The sequence below is a fragment of the Apodemus sylvaticus genome, chromosome 2 (genome assembly GCF_947179515.1).
Source record: "Apodemus sylvaticus chromosome 2, mApoSyl1.1, whole genome shotgun sequence".
Taxonomy (NCBI): domain Eukaryota; kingdom Metazoa; phylum Chordata; class Mammalia; order Rodentia; family Muridae; genus Apodemus; species Apodemus sylvaticus.
Genome location: NC_067473.1, coordinates 74,391,942 through 74,414,348, shown reverse-complemented (window position 1 = coordinate 74,414,348; position 22,407 = coordinate 74,391,942). Strand labels below are relative to the sequence as shown.

The 22,407-nt window shown below is 37.5% G+C and overlaps 1 protein-coding gene across 1 annotated transcript in view; it reads right to left on the bottom strand.

The window, feature by feature from the left end:
- Positions 1-16,220, bottom strand: part of Stk31 (serine/threonine kinase 31) — an 88,881-nt gene extending 72,661 nt beyond the window's left edge. The window contains exons 1-4 of the mRNA XM_052172525.1: positions 16,171-16,220; positions 13,533-13,579; positions 13,392-13,444; positions 6,674-6,772 (exon numbers count right to left, since the gene is read on the bottom strand). Coding sequence (XP_052028485.1) covers positions 6,674-6,772; positions 13,392-13,444; positions 13,533-13,579; positions 16,171-16,220 — 249 coding nt within the window. The remainder of the gene's footprint in view (positions 1-6,673; positions 6,773-13,391; positions 13,445-13,532; positions 13,580-16,170) is intronic.
- Between the last annotated feature and the right edge of the window lie 6,187 nt (positions 16,221-22,407).

Below are 22,407 nucleotides of genomic sequence, written 5' to 3'. Positions count from 1 at the left end.
AAAGCATACTAAGTAGGTCTGGATATAAGTTAGCATTGTGCACTATTTTATGTTAATAAGTACTTTATATACAATAACTTATCTAATTTTCCTAACATACCTCTGAAGCAAGTACTTTGTTTTTACCATTATGTATCCAAAGTCATAGCCTAGTCTTTAGCAGAACCAAGATTCAAACTTCTGACTCTAGAGTCCATTATACTAGGCTACCTCTCAAAAGGGTAGATAAAATGTTAAAAAAAAAAAAAAAAAGACCCCTTCTTGTCTTCTGGGAGAGGACAATACTCAGCCATCATAATCATGTACTTGCAACAGCCACATATGACTGTATTGAGTCTACATAACCATGGAACCATCAACAGCCAGGAACAGATAAAGGAGAAACCCAGGAAAGCTCACATCATTACTGAACAATCTCTGGATCAATCGAGTAATAGTCACTGCCTTTCAGTTGTGCACCTACAAGTGAAACCAGCAGGTTCCAATGCTCACACAGATTTCCCTGGTTAAACTAAATGGGCTACAAAACACAGCAGAAAGTTCTGAATCTGGAAGAGAGGCAGTAGGGAGCAGGATGACAGGGACGGTACAGAAAAGGAAGGACCAGGATGCATTGTTTATGTAGCTATGAAGCTGTCAAGAACTAAAGTGAATTTGAGGGTAACCTGCAAGACAAGAAAAGGCCATGGTGGAGTGCAGAAATCCAAGCTAACTACCATGGAAGGTCTTACAACTTCCTCTACCACATGCATGCCAGAACCCTAAGAACACTGAGGCTGCAGTGCCTACTGGCCCCTCACACAACTAGGAGCCTGCTTAGAGCCATTGGAATCTGAGGGTATCATCACCTTTCAGCTCAGCACAGCTGTTCCAGAAACTCACTCCATAAGTATTCTTCTTATTTCTTATTCTCTATTATTTAATCTTCAGTATTGCATATATGTCTCATAAAGATAACCTTCTGTTCACATACTATTCAGACAGGTTTCAGAACTATTTCCCTCCAGTCTAATATAAAGCATTCTCTACTACACTTCTAACATCTCATATATCACCATCTCTTATTCCTATATCTTCCTTTCATCTTTATCCTCACTTATTTTTACTTAATTACAACATTCCATAGATATAACAACCTCTAACATCTGTGGACCCTAACAGAATCTTAATTTTCCCTTCCTAGTTACATTATACACCTTGATTTTTTTTTCTTTTCAAAGTTAATCTAATATTGTGCTGTCTAGATTTATGTCAACTTGACACAAACTGTAATCATTTAAGAGGAGAGAACCTCAGATTAGAAAAATACCTCCATAAAGTCAGGTTGTGGGCCAGCCTGTAGAACATTTTCTTAGTGATTGATGGGGGAGGGCCCATCCCACTGTGGGTGGTGCCATCCCTGGGCTGGTGGTCCTGGGTTCTATAAGAAAGCAGGCTGAGCAACCCGTAAGGAGCAAGCCAATAAGCAGCACCCCTCTATGGCCTCTACATCAACTCTTACTCCAGGTTCCTGCCCTGTTTGAGTTCCTGTCCTGATGTCTTTCAATTATATATAGAAAGATTGACGTATAAGCAGAATAAACCTCCCCAACTTGGTTTTTGGCCATGGTGTTCTGTCACAGCAATAGAAACTCTAACTAAGACAAATGCTTAATCCTTATCTTTACCCACTCTACCTCCCTACCACTCCTAATTTTATTAACTAAAATCTAAGTATATCCTATACTATCCTTAGTTATTTAGCAGTTATGGAAGCCAAAGGGGCCACTGTCATTAACTGGCTAGTATAGTATCTCCATAGGAATAATATCAAGCAGCTGTGATTGATCTCAAAATTTATATCCTGCTCAGAAAGTAATATATAATTCACACCAAGCACCCTGAGCTCCTAACTGGAAAACTATTTTCTAAACTATACACTCAACTCTACCACATCTAAGTCCCACAAAAATATTGCAAATACTTCAATTGAAAGAATATAGTTGATATAAAAATGTGTGTACCAAGTAAAATAACACCACACATGTAAATCCTAACATAGTGACATAAGAAACACACAAAAAAGACAACATAATTCCTCCAAATATTACTAATCTTATAGCAATGACATCTAGTAAGAATGTGTTAAATGAAATCACAAAGAACTCCAAAGAATTGTAACTATGTTCAAGGAAATGAAAGAAAACAAGCTCCTGATTGAGAACACAAAATAGTTGGATAAATAAGGAAGGCTAGGTAATACGTGAAAGAGGAAATTAAAGAGAAATACTGAGGAAAAACAATGAAATGTTGGAAATTAAAAATAATAAAATCAAATTAAAAGCTCTATGAAAACCCTAACAGAATAGATCACGGAGAGAAGAGAATATCTAAGCTTCAAGACAAGGTTGGGGAACTGGAACAATCAATCAAGGCAAAGTTAAAACAGTAAGGTAACAGAAAGAATTCCATCTGAAAAGGCATAGAAAAGAAAAATAGTCTAGATCTAAAGATACAAAAAACAGTTTTTAAGAATTGTAACAGAAACTTTCCCAGAGTTGAGAAAGGAAATGTATGCCAAATCAGATACAAGAGGCATTTACACTAAGACCAGAAAAGAACCTCATATTGTCAATATAATTAAAATTCAAATATACAAGACAAAGAAAGTATTCTGAAAGCAGCAAGAGAGAAGCATCACAAATAAAGATAAGTCCATCAAAATAACAACAGATTATTCAGTGAAATTTTAAACACCAGGATGGCCTGAACAAGTGTATTTCAAGTTCTGAAAAACAATCGCCAACTCAGACTACTGTAACTAGCAAAGCTATCCATCACAATTCAAGAAAAAAATAAAATCTTCTCATGATAAAAACAGGCTAAAGGAATTTATGACCACAACTCCAGCTCTACAGGAAAATACTTCAAGAAATTCATTGAACTGCAGAGTAAAACAAACCTGTCCATGCAGCCTCGGGAAAGGCTAACCTATCATCAACTAATGCACTGCGGAAAAACAACTGGGTCCTTGAAGAAATAAAAAAGTGAATAAAATAAATTCCTAGAACCAAATGAAAATGAAAACACAATATGCCAAAACCTACAGAATATAATTAAAACGTCCTAAGAGGGATCTGTATAGTCTAAGGGCCTATATTAACTATGTTCATAGCAGCCCTAGTTATAATAGCCAGAAGCTTGAAAGAACCCAGATGTCCCTCAACGGAGGAATGGATACAAAAAATGTGGTACATTTACACAATGGAGTACTATTCAGCTATTAAAAACAATGAATTCATGAAATTCTTAGGTAAGTGGGTGGAACTGGAAAATATCGTCCTATGTGAGGTAACCCAATCACAAAAGAACACTCATGGTATGCACTCACTGATAAGTGGATATTAGCCCAGAAGCTTGGAATATCCAAGACACAAGTCATATATCAAATGATGCCCAAGAAGAAGGAACAAAGTATAGATATTCTGGTCCTTCTTAGAAGGGAGAACAAAATACCCACAGAAGGAGATACAGAGACAAAGTGTGGAGCAGAGTCTGAGGGAAAGACCATCCAGAGACTACCCCACCTAGTGATCCATCCCATATACAGTTACAAAACCCAGACACTATTTTCAATGCCCACAAGTATTTGACTGGAGCAGGATATAGCTGTCACCTAGAGGCTCTGCTGGTACATGACAAATACAGAGGGAGACATTCTCAGCCGTCCTCTGAATTGAGCACAGGGTCCCCAATGGAAGAGCTAGAGAAAGAACCCAAGGAGGGATTTCCAGCATCATAGGAAGAACAATGATATGAGCCACCCAGCACTTCCAGAGCTCCCGGAGGCAAAAACATCAACCAGATAGTACACATGGTGTTACCCATGGCTCCAGATGCATAGGCAGCAGAGGATGGCCTTGTTGGAGGAGAGGCCCCTGGTCCTGGAAAGGCTTGATGCATCAGTGTAGGGGAATACCAGGACAGGGAAGCAGGAGGGGGTTGATTGGGGAACAGGGGGAGGGGAGATGGCTTATGGGATTTGAGGAGGGAGGTGCAGGGACAAGGAAAGGGGAAATCATTTGAAATGTAATAATATATTAATAAACAATAACAACAATAATAATAAAAAAAGAAAATGAAACTTGAAAAAAAAGGAAAAAAATCAGAGAACCCTCAAATAAGTAAATCAAATATTCACCTTAGAGCCCTGGAAAAAGAAACACATCAAATAACTAATCAGTAAGTGCAAAGAAATAGGGCAAAAAAATTAATGAAATGAGGCAAAATATACAAAGAATCAATTAATCAAATACTTGGTTCTTTGACAACATAATAAAACTGACAAGCCCTTATCCAAATAGCCAAAATAAAAAAGAGAGACAACCCCAAATGATAAAGTAAGTGACAAAAAGGGAGTCTTTACAGCAATTACCAATGAAATGAGAAAAACATTAGATATTACCTTGAAAACATACATTCCATCAAAGCAGAAATACTAAAAGAAACTCATAAATTCCTAAATGCAAATGACATAACAAATTAAGCCAAATGAGACAAATAATTTAAACAGGTCTATAACAGTGAGTCTGAATGAATAATTTGAAATTTTCTAACTAAAAGAATTCCAGGCCCAGCTGAATTCACTGGTGAATTTTACCAAACCTTCAAAGAACCACCAGTAATTCTTCACAAACCTTACCATTAAAGAAAGAAGCAAGTAACATCACCCAACTCTATTTAGTGACCTAGCTTTACCCTGATACCAAAAGTAAGTAAAGATACAATAACAACAAAAAGAAAATTAGACTCCCATGATGAAATTACACTGAGACAAAAAAAAAACCCTCAACAAAATACTTTGAAACTTAATTTAAGAACAGATCAAAAAGATCATTCACCATGACCAAGCTGTTTTTATTCCAGAGATGAAAGGATGGTTCAATGTAAATAATTCCTTATGACTAATTGGTCAGAGAAGTATCAGGGTCCCCCCAAAAAAGCATAGGCTACTGCATTGCTCTTGGCTGACCATCACAACTAGATGGTAAGACTCTATTAAAGACCGAACACACTTTGGTTACAGGACATAGAAAAATAAAACTGCAACTTACTGAAAACTTTCTACCTACTTGCTAACTTTTACAGTGCCATAAGGTGCTATACAGGCCACTGGGGAAGAAAAGTCATTCATGGTACTACCCAGAAGTAAATCCTGAATACTACAATATTGTTCTACAAGGCAAGATGTTACCACTGTTGAGCAATAGTGGTAATAATCACCCACTTTCTGACTGGATTTAAGGCCTTCTCCATAGGAGGAAGAAGTTCATGCCTGGTACTGTAAACCTGGCCAAACGTCTTTAACTTGGAAGGTCATAGGCCATAGTGGAGAGACTATTAGTGCTGTTTTGCCAAAAGAGCATGTTGTCAAACTGCTTTCTAAATATGTATGTCCAGGGTCAATTTGACATAAGCTAGTCATTTTGGAAGAGGGAACCTCAATTGAGAAAATGCCCCCACCAGATTGGTGTGGACAAACTTGTGGGGCATTTTCTTGATTGATGGTTAAACATTTTTAACAAGGAAAAAGATAAAACTCTGGACTTTCTGTGTTCTTAGTTAACTTCAAAGTCACTAATAATTTTGGAGGCCAATGATAATCAGATTAATTTGCCTCTGTTATGTGAGTTGTAGTAACAGTCACTTGGCAAGGACTTGAAGGCTACTTTTGATGAAAGCACTGATTCTCCACTGGGTCTACAGAGGTATGAGATTAGAAGCAGACTAAAAGATTTGGTACCTTGTGTACTTTAAGACTTTAACTTTTTAGTTAAATATGAAAATAACAGACCACAGAAGACAGAAAAACATAGCATGCAAGTTTTTCAAAGATTTGTGCCTATTCACAGAAAAGGCAGATATTTCTTCCTGAGTCTCATTATTCTTATACCGTGACTCCTCAGGCCCCTGGAGGAGTGACACTAAACCGCAAGCAGAGACTCCAGTTCTCCATTTTTTGGCCAATTAAGTTCTCTTCATTTATCACTCTCTTGAATTACTGTTTGATCCAGCAACGACAAAAATCAAATGCTTTACTGCTGCATGATTAACTGAGTAAAATTAGACAATATTATTAACACCAAACTTTCACTTAAATTTATAATGACATCTAATAAAAGGGCCAAGAAATTATGCTGTGAATTTTGCTCCTGCTTCAGTTCTACTGACATTTGTGACTGGATGGTTCTTTGTTAAGAGGTGAAAGGCTGTACAGGATGTTTACCATCCTTTCCTTTGGCTTTCAACCATTTTATGCCAATCGAACCACTTCCAGTTGTGACAGGCAAAAAAGTATCTCCTTTGCTATATAATCTAGACATTTTGGTCACCTGCCTTTTGTATCTTTGGACTCCTAGCTGCTGTACCTGGTCCCCCTCTCCTTCCTCTCCCCACAGGGCCCAGCTCAGTCTGGTCACGCCCACTCTGGACATGCTTTCCCACATGTCTATAACCCATACTGTAGTTTATATCAGAATTTCTGTCCATAAGTTATTTTTAATAAAATTACTATGTAAATTATACAAAATCTGTCTTTTCTATTCAAATAGGCCCCACATTCCAAAATCTAGATACTAAAATCTAGAAAAGCTAAAATGTAGGATGAATGATTATATCCAGGAATAAAGCTCACCTTCTTAGGATCAAGATTCCCAAAAACTGAATTAGCATGAGGACAAACTTCCGATAGTGAACAACCAATCTTCATAATATCCTTATTTCTACTAATATTCTAAGAAGAAAACAGAAGACGTATGAGATTCAATAAATTATATATGAAATATAATTGAGGGTTCTACTAAGTCTAATATTTAAGGAACTTTAGAGCACTGGGAATTAGACCATATTCTTGTGCTACCATTTTCTTCATAATTCAAATGAGTTCTTATAAGAAATTATACTAAGCTTAAACAGAATTCAAATAAAGTACCAAATAATAGTAAATCATCCTTAGAAACTGTGTAATTGTAGTGACATAAAATAAGCAAGTGCTCAAAGAAAGACTAAGATATGTCTAGAAGACATGAAACCAAACTATGTTCTTTGGACAACTTCTGCTCCATTGGCCAGACATGAAGAATTCAAAATAGCAAAAATAAATAATAAGAGCAATAGATGTACAACCTGTGGCATATCCACTAGTCACACTGTAGTCACAGAAAAGAAATGACTCTTCCTTACAGAAAAACAAGTAATAGATGCAGCAGGAATAAAGAAAGCTGAAAGACCATCATTAGACCAGTACAATACCAAGAAAAAAATTTAAGAGTGAAAATTTAGGAAAAGCAATACTAGTCAATCCCATGTGTCTTTCTCTAAAACATTTATTAATTACAAAAAAATATTAATTATATTCTTAAGAAATGAACATCTCGGTACAACCACTCTGGAAATCAGTCTGGCGGTTCCTCAGAAAACTGAATGTGACACTTCCGGAGGACTCCTGGGCATATACCCAGAGGATTCCCCGGCATGCAATAAGGATACATGCTCCACTATGTTTATAGCAGCCTTATTTATAATAGCCAGAAGCTGGAAAGAACCCAGATGTCCCTCAATGGAGGAATGGATACAGAAAATGTGGTACATTTACACGATGGAATACTACTCAGCAATTAAAAACAATGAATTCATGAAATTTGTAGGCAAATGGTTGGAACTGGAAAATATCATCCTAAGTGAGGAAACCCAATCACAAAAGAATATACATGGAATTCAATCACTGATAAGTGGATATTAACTAGCCCAGAAGCTCTGAATACCCAAGACACAAGTAGCATATCAAATGACTCCCATGAAGAAGTAAGGAGAGGGCCCTGATCCTGGAAAGGCCTGATCCAGCATTGTAGGGGATTACCAGGACAGAGAAAAAGGAGGGAGGTGATTGGAGAATGGGTGTATAAAAGGCTTATGGGACATATGGAGTGGGGGGAACTGGGAAAGAAGAAAGCCCTTGGAATGTAAACAAAGAATTTAGAAAATAAAAAAAAAAATGAACATCTCAAACCAAGTAGATTAAAGTTAATATATCCAATAAGACATAATGACATCAGAAAGCCCAATGCTATGCACACTGCACACAACATCATTTTGGGGCATTTTAGCCAATTTATGAGAAATCATCAAACAAACCCATATTAACGGATACTTTATAAAAAACAACTGGGACTCATCCAAAATATTCAAAGTCAAAAAATTTGATAAAGTAGCAAAGGTTAGAGGCCTCTTAAAGATACAGTAGGGATTTTTAGATTGGATCCTGTAACATGAAAAAAACTGGTAAATTTTGAAATAATGGCTATATATAATTCAGCTGACAATATAATTTTTCTGGCTTTTGTCCCACTGTGCTATGCTTAATACAAGAAGCTACCATTAATGGAAGCTGGGTAAGAAGTACACAAAAAGCCTTTGAACTGATTCTGTAATTTTACTGTGAATAAGTTTCTTCAAATTAGAAGAAATTAAATATAAGCTGGGAGTGGAACTGTACACCTGTAACCCCAGCACTTGAGAGGTAGGGAATGCAGGAGGACCTTGAGTTCAAGGCCAGCTGGGCTCTGAGATGGCATGCTGCCTCAAAAACACAAAATCAAATATACACACATACATACCAAGCTTTATAGAAACACAAGAATAAGATATTCAATGAGGCTATAATGTCTGGTGAGAGAAAACCTCTCAAAGAACAGTTCAAGAGATCATGATGAATATCAATGTTATCATGCAAAAAAGAATTAGGAGTTGTGGTAATAGCACAGTTGGTAGAATATATTAATCTAGAATGCATGAGGCTCTGAGTTCAATCCCCAGAACAAAAAGAAAGGAGGCGGTGGAGAGGGACAAAAGGAAAGAGGAGGAAGGGACAGAGGGAGGAAAGAAAGGAGGAAGAAAGAAAGGTGAAGGCAAAATACTTAAGATTCTTTTAGTTGCCATTCACCATTCATCTGGCTAAGAATACTGACAATCCTTAAATCCTTAAGCATTTTTTTTTGCTTCTTTCCGGTCCACTGTTCACAATATTAGTAAGCATCTTAACTCAAATATTACTATGTCTTCATTTATCCTAAACCACTCATGAGTTTGCATTGCCCTCAAAATACACTCAACGTTCAACCTCAGATCACTGTTTTTGCTTGCCCTCTGTAGGCTACACTCATATTATACTTTCTTCATTTCCCAAACTGGTTGTGTTCCTTCTTGCTTCAGGGCTTTCACACATGGTCAGTCCTATGTGTGCTGAAGTACACCTCTGCCTTTTTTCTCTCACTTTCTTCTGTCATAATTCTACTCATCCTTTATGTTAATTTTTAAAATTGGTGTATTCTGGCAACTCATTGTTGAGGACACTTTCAGGCTTAAATTCTATCATCTTTTAGTCCCCCCTTGTTGAACATCATTGAAAATAGCTAATTATTTACTGAATAACTTGCTTTATATGCTTAGAAGGTAAGATCTTCAGAGACATGGTGTGTACCTTATACTAATCTTTCATTTCCAGTACATGCTCCAGTACCTAGCACATAGTGATACAACAGCATCTGCTGCTTGAGCAGATGAATAATAAAGTATATAAAAGACTTGAGAAACAACATATGAGTTGCAACAATTAATATTAGTTAAGGAAAATATCTTTTTACTCAGTAAATTTTTTGGTTTGTCTGTATTATTGAGCAAATATCAAATAGATAAGTAGTACAAAATCCAAGAAGGACCAAGAATTTTACAATGACTGATATGATTAATAATTCTTTCTACCCTTGTGTTCCCCCAACTTTTTTCCCTATACATAAACACTAGTGCTTATAGTTCCTTGAACTGTGCTAGAGATTGTATGTATGTATTATAAATCATACCATACTATAAACATTTATACCTTACACTTTTCTTTACTATGACTTTAACTTGGAGATCTGCTCTTTATAAAAGGATTCTCATTTCTTTATAATAATTTCTTACAATTCTATTGTCTGGATGTATCACAATTGATTTTACATTCATTTAGTAATTGATAGTCAATGTTTTATAGTCTATTTTTATTACAATTATACTGCAATGAACATTTTTTCTAGAAATGCAGTATAAAATAATTATTATACATTAAGACTCATGAGATTATCAAAGCTTCACTCTAGTTCCATTACTATCAACTGAATGGCCTTGAGCAAGTTATTACAACTTTTTGGAATTTCATTTCCTTAGTCCTTAATTTGGTAATGACAGTACAACTTACCTCCAAGGTAAGGTGCAAAAAAAGTTAAATAAGCTACTTAGATTATATTTCCACTAGTGTACATATTCAGTAATATTGTTGTTATTAATAGTGGCAGTTTTCATAAGCATATAACAATTTTAATCTATCATGTTATAAAGGTTAGAAGTATTTGAGAACACAGTATGAATAAAAAGTACAGTATAAGTAAAAGAATAAAGAATAACTTGCTCAAGGCCATTCAGTTGACAGTATTCTCTTTTAAATAGCAGAATTCAGGCTGGGGAAGCAAACAACAGATCTCCACCCTGGGTTGCCTCTCTATTTCCAAATCTCTACTTATGTGTCTCTACTCTCATCTCAGCCTAATCTCAAAAACATTTTATGATTTGCATCTTGAGATAGGCATTAGATATATAGGAAAAGCAACAGTAGTTTTAATCTTTTTAATGCATTCATCTAAGGCATGTTTTCTAACTTTTTACAGTACGTATTGCTTTGAGTTTGAGACCTGCCTGGTCTACAGAGTGAGTTCTAGGACAGTCAGAGCTACACAAAGACACCATGTCTTAAAAAGAATAAATAAATAAATAAATAAATGAGTGAGTAAGAAATGCAAAATGTCTTCTTTGTATTTTATATCAATTGCATGCGTGCACTTTCTTCTAGCATTGGAAATGGAACCCATTTCTATTTGGCAATTATTGTATAACTAAACCACATCCCCAGTCCTTGTTTATTCAACAGAGTCTAAGTTTTTAAGACAGGTGCAAACTCAAGGTTCTCTTGCTTCAGGTCCATGGAATTACCATGCCCAGTTTGCTGATAAGATTTTGAAACAATATTTTGGATATATTAAGTTAAATAAAGATATGTATTAAAATTATTTTACCTGTTCCTTTTACTTGCACCAATGTGACTGCTAAAACTAGTTTTTAATTACTCATAGGATTCACATTGTATTTCTATAATAATAGCACTAAACTAGGAAGTATTAAGTTAGTACATATACAATTCCTGTATAATGACCTTAAGTGTATAATTTGTCATTCAGTGTGGGGTACCACTAACTGGCACATGTGCTAGTAATATAGAAGACCCACACAGATCCACAACATGTGAGCACCATTTAAAAAGTACATGTACAACTGGAGAAATGGATAAGCTGTTAAGAGTTCTGGCTGTTCATCCAAAGAAACCAGGTTTAATTCCCAGCATCAACAGGGCAACTCACAACTGTCTGTAACTCCAGTTTCAGGGAATCCAATACCCTCTTCTGGCCTCCCTGGACACCAGGTATGAAAGTTGTACACAGACATAAACTCATGCAAAATACACATGCATATAATTTTAAAAAATAAAAAGTTTGTGTGTACATATACAATTTACCACAAATTCTGCTGATTTTTCTATAGTTTTTAAAAACTCTTAATCATATTCTTCTATAGCTCTTTATAACTTCTATTTTATATACTGTACACCTAACCTCATTAATAAGAAGTTCCCAAGCCATGGGAAGTGTACTTAAATGCAATTTCCTCTCCCTGCCACCATCATGCATAGTTTGCAGAATCAAAAATTCATCAGTAACAGCACATTAGAAATTCACTTCTTAACATTTGAAACCCAAGAACTTTGGTGATTAATATTGTTTTACTGTTTTGTTTTGTTTTGTTGAGAAAACATCTGTGTAGAGCTGGCTGTCCTTGGAGAGCCACCTGCCTCTGCCTCCCAAGTGCTGGACTAAAACGGGTGTACCACCACACCCTGCTTACATTGAAATAAGACACATTTCATTAGTTCTCCAAATTTCATAATTAAATAAATACTTATTTTACAACGAATCGCATGCCATTAGGGAAAAAAACTGGGTTTTCTTTGTCATCTCCCAGCGGCTTGAGTATAGAATCTTTACTCTCTTTATAATCTATGACCATCTGATATACTAGAAACTTTTAAGAAATGTCTTTGAAATAGTGTAAGTGTATTCAAAATGGCCCAATGTTTGACATATCACCTGGGCCTCCCCACAACATAACTTCTAACAAAACAATGCTGTCCCAGACCCCGGTGTGGAAGAGGGGGAGTGGGCACCCCTAGCAAAGAAGCTACTCAAAATTGATAGTGTCTGGGAGAGAGACAGTCAGTGTTCCTTAGTGGACTGATGCTGGATACATCAACAACACTAGTCATTAACACAGACTGAACAGCATGGGTTTTCATTTTGTTTTAAAGAAAGACAAAGAACATGATGTTGTGTGGGTAGAGATGTGGGTGAAGATCTAGGAGTTGGGAGTGGGAATAATAAAAGCAGAATATACTGCATGAAATTCTAAAAAAAAATAAAAAATTAAAAACATAAGACAAGTTTGATAAAATATTATTTTATAAGGATATGGTGTATTTAACTATATTAATAAGTTAAATATAATTAGTGTTATTTTTCTATCAACAGAACTAGTCACTTTTATACCAAGAAAGTTGGAAAAATACAAAATTTCTAAATGTGACTCACATTTAGTGAGTTCAAGGTAAGCCAACTTGAAAAGGTGCTGCCTACAATTCCTTCAATGTCAGCATAGACTACTGTTCTATATATGCTAAACTGGTCCATTACAGGATCAAGAACAAAACTTTATTTTGAGGGGTAAAGGCGTGTGGGGTGGCTATGTCCACAATACTTTGAATAAAATCCTCAAAGAACTAAGAAAATGAGGAAAATACTGTGAATGTGTTAAAGGCATAAAAAGAGAAACACATGCAGGTCAGAAAGCTAAGATTTGTTTTTTGTTTTTGTTTTTTGGATCAAGGGCTTTTGAGTAATTTTTAAAAAAAAAAGTGTTTAGCCTAAGTTTTCAGGAAACAATCTTACAAAGGACCCCTAGGTAGAGCTACAGCTTTACAAATACAACATTTGTGGCTTCCTGACCCCATTGAACATAATTTTGAAGTTCCAATCTTAATTATTTTGCTGTTTAATTCAGCTATATTATAAGCATTTTTTTCAACACAGGAAAACTGTAAGTTTTAATCAACTGAAGAGTAAAAACAAAAAACACATTTTAGATTTTGATTTTTGTTGGAAAAGATTTGAATTGGATAAGAGGAAGGTAGAAGAGAAAAACAGTATTATATTTACCTGGGCCCAAAACGTTACTGCATCTTCTACATGACTTCCAACAACATCTTCAACTAAAATAAAATCACAATGCAAAACAAATTAGAAGTTAATCAGTATCATTTAGCTCTTATACCCCCAAATAATATTTAATGCCAGTACCTTTATTGTAATGTGTATCTTCATCCATTTGGACAAGTCCTGGAAAACTAACAATTCAATACCTTGAATTAGGTTTTTATATCTATTAACAATGAAAAAATCTAAACCACATATGTTCAAAGTATTTGCCCTAAGGTGGTTATCAAAATTCAAACTATACTAAAATTGTCTGTTTTCTCATGGCTGTTTCTTGTATTTGTTCTGAAAATATTATAGTTTTCGATGGCAAAATACATCATCTCTATCTCTATCATTGTCATTAGCCAAACCTTTACAGGTTTACAAGTAAGATAATTCAAACAGATTTTGATCACTTATATAAATCAATATTTTGAAATAACATGCATATTGTGTGTGTGTGTGTGTGTGTGTGTGTGTGTGTGTGGTGTGGTGTGTGTGTGTTTTGCCTGAATGTACATCTGTGTACATGCAGTGCATGCTGAGGCCAGAAGAGGGCCAAAAGCCGGCTCCAAATCCACTGGACTAAAGTTACAGCCAGGTATAAACTGCCATGTTAATGCATCTAGAGAACTAAGGTTTAACTTTTTTTTTCTGGTCTTTTTTAAATTTCTTTTCTATATTCTTTGTTTACATTCCAAATGATTTCCTCTTTCCTGGTTCTCCCCTCCCTATAAGTCCCATAAGCCATCTTCCCTCCGCCCATCACCTCCCAACCCCCCCATCAAACCCCTCCCACTTCTCTGTCCTGGTAATCCCCTACAATGCTGCATCAAGCCTTTCCAGGACAAGGGCTCTCCCCTTCCTTCTTCTTGGGAATCATTTGATATTTGAATTTTGTCTTGGGTATTCAGAGCTTCTGGGCTAATATCCACTTATCAGTGACTGCATTCCATGTGTGTTCTTTGGTGATTGGATACCTCACTTAGTATGATATTTTCCAGTTCCAACCATTTGCCTAAAAATTTCATGAATTCATTGTTTTTAATTGCTGAGTAGTATTCTATTGTATAAATACAACACAATTTCTGTATCCATTCCTCCATTGTGGGACAGCTGGGTTCTTTCCAGCTTCTGGCTATTATAAATAAGGCTGCTATGAACATAGTGAAGCATGTGTCCTTATTGCATGCTGGCGAGTCCTCTGGGTATATGCCCAGTTTTCTGAGGAACCGCTAGACTGATTTCCAGAGTGGTTAAGAAAACCAAGCTGTCCCAAATCCCAAATGCCAACATGGAGGAAGGGAACTGAACCAGTGCTCTAGAAAAGCAATAATGCTCTTAACTGTTGAGCCATAGACAAAAAAATTTTAAAAAAAAAATTTAAAAAGCCCTCTCAAACAAGAGAAGAATTCTGAAATAAAAAAACACAAATGCCTGAGAGTGGCTATTTTTTAAATGCTCTAGAATTAAAAACTGAAATATAACAAATTTGCCTATTACTTCAAAAATCATGTTCATTACATAAAAAATATTTCAAAAGAAGTATCTACTATTTTACAATTTGATTCTCAAAATTCCAGGAATCACTTTCTACTCATGAATATTAAACTGATAACATATTTCATCTATTTCACTGTTCAATTCCAATTGATTTTATTTCTCAAAACAAGCACAATCTCCACCCTCCAAAGCTGGAGCAGGGGACAGGGATAGGTTAGAGCATCAGTTTGCCTTCAACTTTAAGGTAAACATTCTACACATTCTGATAAACAGGGGGAAAAGTTAATTTTTCACAAAACTGCTTTTAAAATGTAGGATACATGTCATGTTTTGAGACGCATTTTTGAGAGTTTTTAAATCAAGAACATCTACATCAAAGTTTCAAATGCTCTCAACTATGAAAAGAGAAATTAACTCATCACAGAAAATAACGGAGCCTATTTATAGGAATCTAAGACTTCCGATTTTTGTCTAGCTTAATTTGTTTCAAATAGCATCACTGAAACATCTTCAAATCGGGGATCGTTTAAAAAGCAGTTTTAAAATTCAGCTGTTTGTGAAGCTGTTAAAAAAAAAAAAAAAGAAAAGAAACTGGAATCTTTTAGAGAGGCTATTTCTCTCTGGAAAACCCTTTTTTGTGAGGACTGGGGGGTTCAAGACAGGTTTCTCTGTGGCGGTCGTGGAACGCCCTCTGTGGACCAGGCTGGCCTCGAACTCAGAGATCTGCGAGCCTCTGCTCCCGCGCGCTGAGGTTAAGGTGTGTAACCACGGCCGTGCGCTTCCTGAACATTTACAAGGTTACTCTGGAAATCCTGGCACTTGTTTTAAGAAACCTGTTTTCTAGACTTCTTTTAAGTGTATTTCGAAAGACCTGCCACGGGCCGTCCCGGCTGTGAGCAGAGGGGGATGGCGCACGGTGAATTTAAACCTCGCCTTGGAATGGCTGAAGGCGGAGGGAAGGAGAACACCGCGCCACGCTTGCTTTCTGGCGGGTCGGAAGCCGAAACCGCAGAACTTGCCAGAAGGGGAAGAAATCCCGCACAGTGGGCCTAGCGGCGCCTCCCGGGGAAGCTGCGGCGCCTTCGAGCTCCCTGAGGCAGGCGGCCCTCGAGGGCGGGCGAGGGCGGGAGGCCGGAAATAGGCCTCGCCCCGACCCTGAGCCCGAAAATGCCAGCAGGTGGACAAGAACGCCCTGGGCGCGGCCCCTGTCACCCTCGCCACCAAGACTACCACTAACCTCACACTCTCCGCCACAGCCGGGCCAGCAAAGAGCCGCTGGCCCCACATGCCAGGCGCTCCACCCTCAGCCCACCAGCTCTCAGGCCAGCCCTCGGCGCGCTTACCGCCTGAGCTTCGGCGCCTCGGGCCACGCTCTGCGCCTGCGCACAGGGTGCTGCAGCTGTGCCATCGCAGCAGCCGTCACGTGGGCGTCCCGCCTCAGGGCCTCGAGCTGCCCGGCCGCACGCGCTCTGCGCACGCTCCGCAAGCCGCCGCGTGCCCCTGTGCGCTGTGGATTTATAGGACGACGCCCCCACACCTGCAGGCCAATGGCAGCTTCGCTTCACCAGGCGCCAGTGACGTAAGACCGTGGCGTGAAGTTGCGTGGGTCTCCCTAATTTTTACACCGGGATTTCAACTAAGGAAAAAAAAAAAAGAATGTAATAAGTGACAATGTCATTTTGTAGATCAATAGCTTTACACATATTTCTCCCCAGACTTCGCATCCATATCAAACATTGCAGGGGACAGCAGGGATCAGTGGGGACTGGGGTGGGATAGGGTTATAGGCAAGTTATGACACTTGGAGTTAATATTGCACAGATAAAAACCATCTCTACCTAGTTCTTTTGTTTTGCAAAGGAAAGAAACCCAAGGTTTCCTGCAAGACCAAGGAGCTCTCCAATTAATTTCTACAGCTCGAAGTATAATTTGCAGACTACTGATACTAAAGTGTAAACTATTTTAATATGTTATACACCATTGAAGTCATCCCCATAATAAAACATTTCCATCAACCTCAAAAGTTTCCTCACACCATTTACAATAACTGGCCCTCCTTATGTATCTTTCTGTTTCTTGTAACTGAACGTTAATTTTTTTTCCTAAAAGTGTTAACAAGATCACACATAAAGACCGTTTTATCTGCCTTCTTTCAAATGGCATGGGTATATTAAAATAATTCCATCTTCTATACATCAACACTACTTTCTATACGTCAACAGCTTGTAACTTCCCATGTACTAGTCCGCTGTCGATGCATAACAGTTTTTCTACATTTCTGTGTATAGGGATTGTTTTGACTTTAGATGTCTTTAAAATAAAGCTGTTATGGTCTCCAAGTCTTTCCATGGGCATATTCTTTCATTTCTTTTGGGTTAATGTCCCCTAGTGGATGGTTAAATGGAAGAAGAGTATACAAGAATTTGCCAGACTATTTAACAAAGAAGCTACTCTTTATTACCACCATCAAAGTTTATATATTTTGGTTGTGTCACTAGTTAAAAGTACTGTGTGGTCTTCCAGAGGACCTAGGTTTTGTTCCCAGAACACACCTACTTGGCAGCCCACAAAGGTCTAACTCCAGGGAATCCAACAGCCTCTCTGGCTGCCTCAGGCACACGTGTGTTACACAGACAGAAATGCAGGCAAAACTCCCATACATATTAAATAAAAATAAATCTTAAAAACCGAATAAAAATTAAAAAGTAATAATTCTAGTTGCTCCATACATTCACCATCACTTAATATGGTCAATGTTTTTTATTTTAAATAATTTTATATAGTGGGGGACTTCCTTGAGGTTGTTTGTATTTATTTATCTAATAAATAAAAACATTGGGTATCTTGATAATGTTGTATATTTATTTTCCATACACCTTCATACATCTTCTTAGGTCCTGTCTTAGTCAGGGTTTCTATTCCTACACAAACAGCATGGCCAAGAAACAAGATGGGGAGGAAAGGGTTTATTCAGCTTACATTTCCACACAGCTGTTCATCACCAAAGGAAGTCAGGACTGGAACTCAAGCAGGTCAGGAAGCAGGAGCTGATGCAGAAGACATGGAGGGATGTTTCTTACTGGCTTGCTTCCCCTGGCTTGCTCAGCTTTCTTTCTTTCTTTCTTTTTTTGTTTGTTTGTTTGTTTGTATGGTTGGTTGGTTGGTTTTGTTTTGTTTTATTTTTTTTCTATATTCTTTGTTTACATTCCAAATGATTTCCCCTTTCCCGGATCCCCCCTCCCCATATGTCCCATAAGCCTTCTTCTCTCCACCCATTCTCCAATCACCTCCCCTCCTTTTTCTCTGTCCTTATATTCCCCTCCAAAGCTAGATCAAGCCTTTCCAGGATCAGGACACTCTCCTTACTTCTTCATGGGAGTCATTTGTTATGCTAATTGTGCCTTGGGTATTCAGAGCTTCTGGGCTAATTAATATCCACTTATCAGAGATTGCATTCCATGTGTATTCTTTTGTGATTGGGATACCTCACTTAGGATGATATTTTCCAGTTCCAACCATTTGCCTAAAAATTTTGTGAATTCATTGTTTCTAATTGCTGAGTAGTATTCCATTGTGTAAATATACCACACAAAATCAACTCAAGCAAATCAGTTGCCTTCCTATACTCAAAGGATAAGCAGGCTAAGAAAGAAATTAGGGAAATGACACCCTTCACAATAGCCACAAACAATATAAAGTATCTTGGTGTGACTCTAACCAAACAACTGAAAGATCTATACGACAAGAACTTCAGGTCTCTGAAGAAGGAAATCGAAGAAGACCTCAGAAAATAGAATAATCTTCCATGCTCGTGGATTGGCAGGATTAATATAGTTAAAATGGCCATCTTGCCAAAAGCAATATACAGATTCAACGCAATCCCCATCAAAATCCCAACTCAGTTCTTCACCGAGTTAGAAAGAGCAATTCTCAAATTCATGTGGAATAACAAAAAACCCAGGATAGCTAAAACTATTCTCAACAGTAAAAGAACTTCTGGGGGAATCAGTATCCCAGACCTCAAGCAATACTACAGAGCAATAGTGTTAAAAAACTGCATGGTATTGGCGCAGTGACAGGCAAGTTGACCAATGGAATAGAATTGAAGACCCAGAAATGAATACACACACCTATGGTCACTTGATCTTCAACTTGCTTTCTTATAGAACCCAAGAATACCAGCCCAGTGATGGAACCACCCACATGGGGCCCTCCCCTCTTGATCCCTAATTGAGAAAATGCCCACAGCCAGATCTCATGGAAGCACTTCCCCAACTGAAGCTCCTTTCTCTGTGATGACTCCGACCGATATCAAGTTGACACACAAAACCAGCCAGTACCGGTACGTAGGTAAAACTATCTCTATTCTAACATCCTTACTTTTTTTACTGGATTCTTTCGTTTGTTTTTGAGACAGGGTTTCACTATGTAGCTTAGATCAGCATTGAACCTGATATATATATATCTGGCTGGACTCAAAATCAGAGAGATCTACCTGCCCCTGCTTCCCAGAGTTCTGGTAGTAAAGGCATGTGCCACCACACCATTTTTAAAAAGACAGGGTCTTGTGTAGCTCCAGCTTGCTTCCAGCTCACTGTGTAAGCAAGGATGACCTTGACCTTCACCCCTGACTGTTGAGATTACAGACATTCCTCAGGGTGTCCATTTTTTTAATTGACTGGGTTATTTATCCACTTTACATCCTAGCCAATTCACCTGTGGACCCATCCCTCAAATTCTGCTTCATCCCCCACTCCTGCACATTCTGTACATAGGACAAATTCTGTGTCTAAGGTTTTGTGGTTGGGTTGGTGTCCCGAACCCTCCACTGAAAGTCTTGCCTGGTTACGAGAGATGGCCGGTTCAGGATCTATATCTCCCATTGCTAGGATTGCTTTCTTATCATTAGCTTATCATTGTCTTCTCATTGTGAATGTAACTCCTTTAGATTTGTAAACATCTTACACAGGTTAGGACTAACTTTTCATCCTCTAACAAAAGTATTTAAAAGAGAGAAAGCGAGAGAAAGCTCAGGTGCTGAAGTATAACCCAGTTAGTGAGGCCCAGGATTAAATTCCCATCACACACACACACACACACACAGAGAGAGAGAGAGAGAGAGAGAGAGAGAGAGAGAGAGAGAGAGAGAGAGAGAGAGAGAGACCTGTTTATTTTACAATTGTTTTCTCGGGGAGGGAGGTGGTCAGACACTGTAAGGCCCCCTTACATGCCATTGCACACATGTCAAAGTGAGAGGACAACTTTAGGGAATTGGTTCTCTCCTTCTACCAGGTAGGCTGCAGGAATCAAAGTCAGGCCATCAGGCTCTCTTATCCACTAAATCTCACTGGCCCAGTAAGTTATTTTGATGGAATCTAATTTATTGGTTTTGCATTATACATTTTACATTTGCATTGTTTTTAACAAATCCCTGGCTGACTAGTTTACAAATGTTTCTTTCCTGTATTTTCTTTCTAACTATATACATAATGCTACATATCATACCATATATGTATATATATATATGTATTTTTGTGCAGATCTATAATAGTTGTGCAGTTAATTTTTTATAAGATGTAAAATGTGACTTTAGGTTCACATTTTATATATGTGTGTCCAATTTTTCCATCAGCATTTCTTGAAAGCACTGTCATTTCTGTACTGAATCATCTTTGCAACATTGCCAAGGATGGATGGGCCACATATGTAGAAATCTATTTCTCAATTATTTGTTTTGTGATTGAACTATGCTTACTTTAAACTGCCCTGAGTTCTGAGGCTTTAAAAGTCTTGAAAACAGGTACTCTAGGGCACATTCCAGCATAATTTTTTTCCTAAGACTGTTTATTTTGAGTTCCAGGAAAATGAAAATCACCTGTTGGTCTGGTGAGATGGCTCAGTGGTTAAGAGCACTGACTGTTCTTCTGAAGGTCTTCAGTTCAAATCCCAGAAACCACATGGTGGCTCACAACCATCTGTAATGAGATCTGACACCTTCTTCTGGTGTGTCTGAATACAGCTACAGAGTACTTACATATAATAATAAATAAATCTTTTAAAAACAAAAAGAAAAAAATCACGTCACACAAAGGCACACACTGACCCATCCAAGAATCGTTATCAGGAGAGTGATGAATCTACATGTCTAAGTGAGGAAAATCTGCACCTTAACTAAAATCTTCTGATCATTTAACAGAGTACATATGTATAAGTACACACATATGTGTATATATATATATTATACATTATAATACATTATATTATTATATATAAATATATGTTATATATGTATATATGTGTGTACATACATATATACACACATATACATACATATACATGTATATATATATCCATATATTCAATTATTTTATTTTCCTGAGCAATGTTCTGTATTTTCAATGTAAAAATTTTACTCTTCTTTCATCTGATTTTCCCAATTATTTCTATTATTATTATGCTACTGTTGATACTTTTTTCTTCAACTTCTCATCATGCTCTTATTTCTGTGATAAGCAGGGCTTTGTCTTGTTTTCTGTAGAGTTGGCAGATTAACCTACATGGATGATTTGTTTCATGCAAATTCTTTCACTTTCTCCTTCCCATTTGGTTCTCCTGTCTTAATTTTGTGTTAATACAATGCCTAACACATCCAGTGTGAGAATGTATAGAAGTGCTGACAGGAAATGCCCTTATAGTGCTCCTTCCAAGAAAGGAGGAATTTTCCCTTTGCTACCAGGTGCTCTCAGAGTGTGATTTTAGTAGATGCCCTTGACTGATGAGGTTACCTTTTGTCCACAGTTTGATGGGAATTTTTAATCACAAATAGACATTTGTCTATTTACATTTATTATTTTTTATTTACATTTATTATTTCAAGTGTTAAATCTATCTTGCATTCCTGGGCTAAAGCCCATTAGGTCATGATGTATTAATCTTTTTATGTATGTTTATTTGGACTTGCTAAAAACACTCAAAATTTTTACACGCATGTTCATGGGGGATATTTATTATTTTGAGACAGTGTCGCATGTATGAGGCTGTCTGAACTCATTGTATAGCTGAGAGTGGTACTGCACTGCTGGTCCTTCTGTCTCCATCTCCAAAGCACTGAGAAGACAGTCACTGACCAACACATCTGGTGTATTAGGGTTTTACTGCTATGAACAGACACCATGACCAATGCAAGTTTTATAAAAGACAACATTTACTTGGGGCTGGCTTACAGGTTTAGAGATTCAGTCCATTGTCATCAAAGCAGAAGAAACATGGGAGCATCCAGGCAGGCATGGTGCAGGAGCAGCTGAGGGTTCTACATCTTTATCCAAAGGAAACCTGGAACAGACTGGGCATCCTCAGGCATCTAGGAGGAAGATCTCCAAGCCCATCCCCACAGTGACATACTTCCTCCAACAAGGCCACACCTTCTAATAGTGCCACTCCCTGGGATGAGCATATACAAACCATCACAACTGGG